Here is a 4,276-nt window from a genome sequence, read left to right on the forward strand (position 1 = left end):
CCTATACATCCCAAGAGAATAATAAAAGAAAACCGAAAGCACACGAAACCGAACAAAGTGAGCTAGAGACCAATATACATAAATAAAACCCAGAAAAAAGTTCCATTCACACACAATAGTCTGAAACAAAGAAGCTCATCTCCGACAGAAAAACCGTGCGCAACAGCAAGGCGCACGTATCCCTCTAGTAATGACCTATCTGTAAACAATCTAATTTTAGCCATAACTATTTGTGGGAAAGAAATTACAGACTACTTTGATACGGTGACAACAACAAAACTACTGTTTGTAAGTTGTCTATGAATATCTTAGAGTTAGCCTCTTTCTCTCTCCCCATTATCTCTCCTCCAAATTACTAAATTATATATGTGGCAACTCTTACATTAGACACTGTTGTTGTACATGTCTTAAAATCTGAGGAATTGTAATACACCCACTATTCATAATCAATTTTTTTTGTTATATATGACATAAAAAGTTTTCTTCAGCAGAACCAGTCTGTGATTGGATGATAAGGAGGACAGTGGTATTTCCAGCCCATTAGGGATCAAGCCCTAAACTTGACATAGATGATCACATTTCCTAGATTCATTTCAGACATTCAGCTAATGTGTGTTCAGTGGAGAAGACGTTCCCCTCAACTACGAAGGCTCTATAACGACTTCGTCAATGTCGAGATGATGTGCCGACTCAGTCTCTCAGAGGTGTTCATACAGGTATGGTGTGCATGGATGCGTTCATAGGAGTGAGCATATGCTGCATCTGTATTGTGTTCAAAAAAAGTTTTCTTCAGAAAAATGTTAGACATAAAAATTTAGTCGTGTCAATGTTGTTAAAATTTCTGAATTTATTTTTCGTGCCTATTTGATTTTCATCCGTTTCTCATCCGAAGAAGCCCGCACAGAGTCGTTGTCTGCTGTCCGTCCACTCTTATGTTGGCGAGAGGTCGACGAGAACGCTAGAAAATACTCGGAAAACGGATATTTCACTCCAATCGTTGGAGCAGCCAAGCCGCAAGTCCGACGAGTGCTCGCTCCTCCGGGCATTCGGAAATGCAAACCACCTCTCTGTCTTCCGCTCCGTCCTCTCGGCCCCCCTCCGCGCCACCGCCTCCGCCCCCGCACGTCGCCTTTCCCTCGCTCCGTCGCCGAGACCTCCTCTTGCTCTCAGCGTCGCCTCTTCCACTCGCGCTCTCTCCGGCGGCCGCCTCGGCGCGCGGGCTGTTCCGCATGCCGCCGCCGGGACTGGCCAACCGCTACTTCCTCGTGCGCGCTGGCGAGTCCGTGTACGAGGGGCAGGGACTCCTCCGGACCAACCCCGTCGCCAAGACGTCCGTCGACAGCGGTCTCTCCCCCGCCGGCCGCCGCCAGGCCGCGCGCGCCGCGCTCGAGCTCCGCCGCCTTGGTGCATGCGAGGACGACTGCTGGATATGGCCCTCCATCACCCAGCGCGCCTACCAGGCCGCCGAGATCATCGCTGCCGCCAACAGCATCAACCGCAGGTGCCTGTCTATCCACATCCTCGTGGGCTATGAGTATGACCCGTCGGTCAGTGATCCTGTACTGAGATTGTTGGTTACTTGATGTGAAGTAAAATCGTGCCGGAGTATAGCTTCTTGGACGCGCGGGGGCTGGGTGCGTACGAGGGGAAGAGGTTAGAAGCATTGCCAGAGGTATTATTCATCCGATCTTTCGAGCTCCAAGCTAAATTCTACTAGCACTTACAACGAGTATTAGAGGAACAACTGACTTGAGGGATCACAGAGATGCAGTATATTTAATTGAAGACGTTGGTACCTTAGTTTTTGGAGAAATTTCAGAATACATTATTGCAACGAATGAACTTTAGAAATTGGAGTGCACTGACCTTGCAGATGTACATGTTGAATAATTAGGCATTTTCCCGTTTAGTTTAATCCAGAAAAATAATGGATAAAACATGAATAGCAATATATTGATGAAACTAGAAACTAGCAACAATTCGTTGAGACTAGTCATGCAATCAAAATCATAAGCCAATGCATCATATCCATGTCAATTGCTATTAGCAATAAACCAAATGCTAGCCCTAACAGTGAGGATAAGATGGCATACGGCGCAGTAGCAGAAGGTGCAGATGTCCCGATCGTCATGTCGCTGAAGAGGTCGTTGACGTCGGGGAAGAAGTCGTCGTTAGGGAACTCGTCGTCAGTGATGTCGCCGTTCGCAGCCACGATGAACAAGACTCCAGCAGTCGCGTAAGGACGCTCCCCAAAAACCTGATCGCCCCTCTCCCGTACCGGATCACAAGAGGCGGGGTTTCGGAGGCCTGCTGTCTCACTTCCCGGTGCACGCCAGGAAGAGAGATGGGAAAGAGATAGGCGGCTCAATGCTTTGGAATGAGACGAAAGGTTGTTGTGCTGCTTGGAACAACAGAGGAGCGACCTCTTATATACGTGAGAAGAGTTGAAACTGGCCTTCATTAGTAGAAGAGAAACCGGTGCAATAAACACCATTAAACAGACGCACTAAAAACCATTAAGGAGAGAAGAAACGAGCGCACTAAAACTCACGCGAAGTGTTTAGTTTCTTCTCCCATTTATGTGTCAATTGTTTCAACTTTCTTCTCGCGTGATAAAACAGCGCATACACGTGGCATTGGTCAATTTTTCACACAACCTTGTCATGCATGGATGGGCCACATGAGCCTCTGGGATTTATTTTGAATTATTGGCACAAAATATGAATTATTATATGGGTTATGGCCAATAACTCCAACAGTACATTGCAAAACTGAAATACGAAGGATTGGTGAGATTCTGCTTGCCACGAAGGCAGCAACAGTCACTGGTTCTAGATCCGCCTAATAGAATATGTGAATCTACTAAATCTCTACAGAGAGATAGGCTCATTTGAAAATAGGATAGGTTCAGAAACATAAATTAAGAACAGGATGTGTCCTCTGTGAATTCTGAGAACTAATTTAGAGAAACAGTACATCCTGACATAAAAGTCATGTTGCCATTTTTATCATTAGGCAAGTTTCCATGCCTGTTTGAAGTTACTGGTAGCTAACCAGTGAGATTAGTAGTATTTTCATTGGTAAACATACGCTAGTGTGCAAATGAGTATCCTGGAGGGAGAATATTCTCCGAATCTCGGTGTCAACATAATGTATCGTCTGAGTTATGTTTATCAGGCTCAACATAATTCGGTGCAACAGATACAGATAATTTTGGTTTGGTAGATTTTTTTCCTACAATGATCGAGTTTTCTTCATTGTCATGGATTTAGGTGTATGCAGCTGATAATATTTCGTCAGACATCAAACCACCTCCTACTTATGATGGTACACCTAACGAGAGCGTGGCGGACGTATTTGTTCGGGTAACACAGCTCATGTCAATACTAGAGACTCAGTACTCAGGGGATACTGTTGTCATCGTTTCGCCAGATTCTGACAACTTGTCAATTCTTCAAGCTGGGTTGATAGGACTGGACCTGCGGAGGTAAAAACTAATCCTTGTGAACTCCACTTCATTTTGCAAGCTTATCAGAAGGATTTCCTGTGGACGTACTACTTGCATCAGATATTTGGATCTCCGTTCCCTTTGATCCATAAACATACACCATGGATAGTTACTGATTGAAGGGAAACATATCCTGACTAACTGACCAAATATTTTAGTTTTAAGTTTTGTGGTCGTTTGGTTGCTGTAGTAAGCTGGATCATCTGAACTGTTGGTCGGTTGTATCTCTCTATCTTAAGTATGATACATGCAGCCCTCCTGCATGGTTCAAAAATAAAAGAGATACATATCCTGATTAATGATGCAACTTCTGCAGGCATGACAGCCTGTTCTTTCAGCCGGGTGAGGTCCGAGCCGTTGATCCTGCCAGTATACCTGAATACAAGCAACCAGCCTCTAGTGTTTTTAAGTGTACAAACCCACCAAGTTGCAAATAATTTACTTCTTGTTACCATACGTTTCATATCCCCTGTACATGAAAGAATATCCCCATGACATTGTATAGCTTAATGGCTGTGTATATAGCTGAAAATGCGTTCACTGCAGCACATGTGACAGCCAGCAAATCTGATAGTTTCTACCATGATACTTCGTATAATGAATCCAAGTAGCAGTGTTTGAATACGCTGTATCATGGTAGTAATGTTGAGATTTTTCCGCAAGGGAATTTACCTTTGTTCAGGGCAAAAAACATGTAAACCATATAACGATTTTGCGATACATCTTTGAAATAGGCGAAAGCTCCAATAACAGCAACTCCAATGGGGC

The 4,276-nt window shown here is 44.5% G+C and overlaps 1 protein-coding gene across 1 annotated transcript; it reads left to right on the top strand.

Annotated features, from left to right (window-relative positions):
• Nucleotides 1-948: 948 nt before the first annotated feature.
• On the top strand, nucleotides 949-4,056 carry LOC123078719 (uncharacterized). Its single transcript, XM_044501310.1, has 4 exons — nucleotides 949-1,501; nucleotides 1,591-1,672; nucleotides 3,273-3,487; nucleotides 3,825-4,056. Exons 1-4 carry the CDS (start codon nucleotides 1,053-1,055, stop codon nucleotides 3,943-3,945), a joined length of 867 nt encoding a protein of 288 aa, XP_044357245.1. The 5' UTR covers nucleotides 949-1,052; the 3' UTR covers nucleotides 3,946-4,056.
• Nucleotides 4,057-4,276: the final 220 nt, after the last annotated feature.

Source organism: Triticum aestivum, chromosome 3D (assembly GCF_018294505.1).
Source record: "Triticum aestivum cultivar Chinese Spring chromosome 3D, IWGSC CS RefSeq v2.1, whole genome shotgun sequence".
In the NCBI taxonomy this organism is placed as follows: Eukaryota; Viridiplantae; Streptophyta; class Magnoliopsida; order Poales; family Poaceae; genus Triticum; species Triticum aestivum.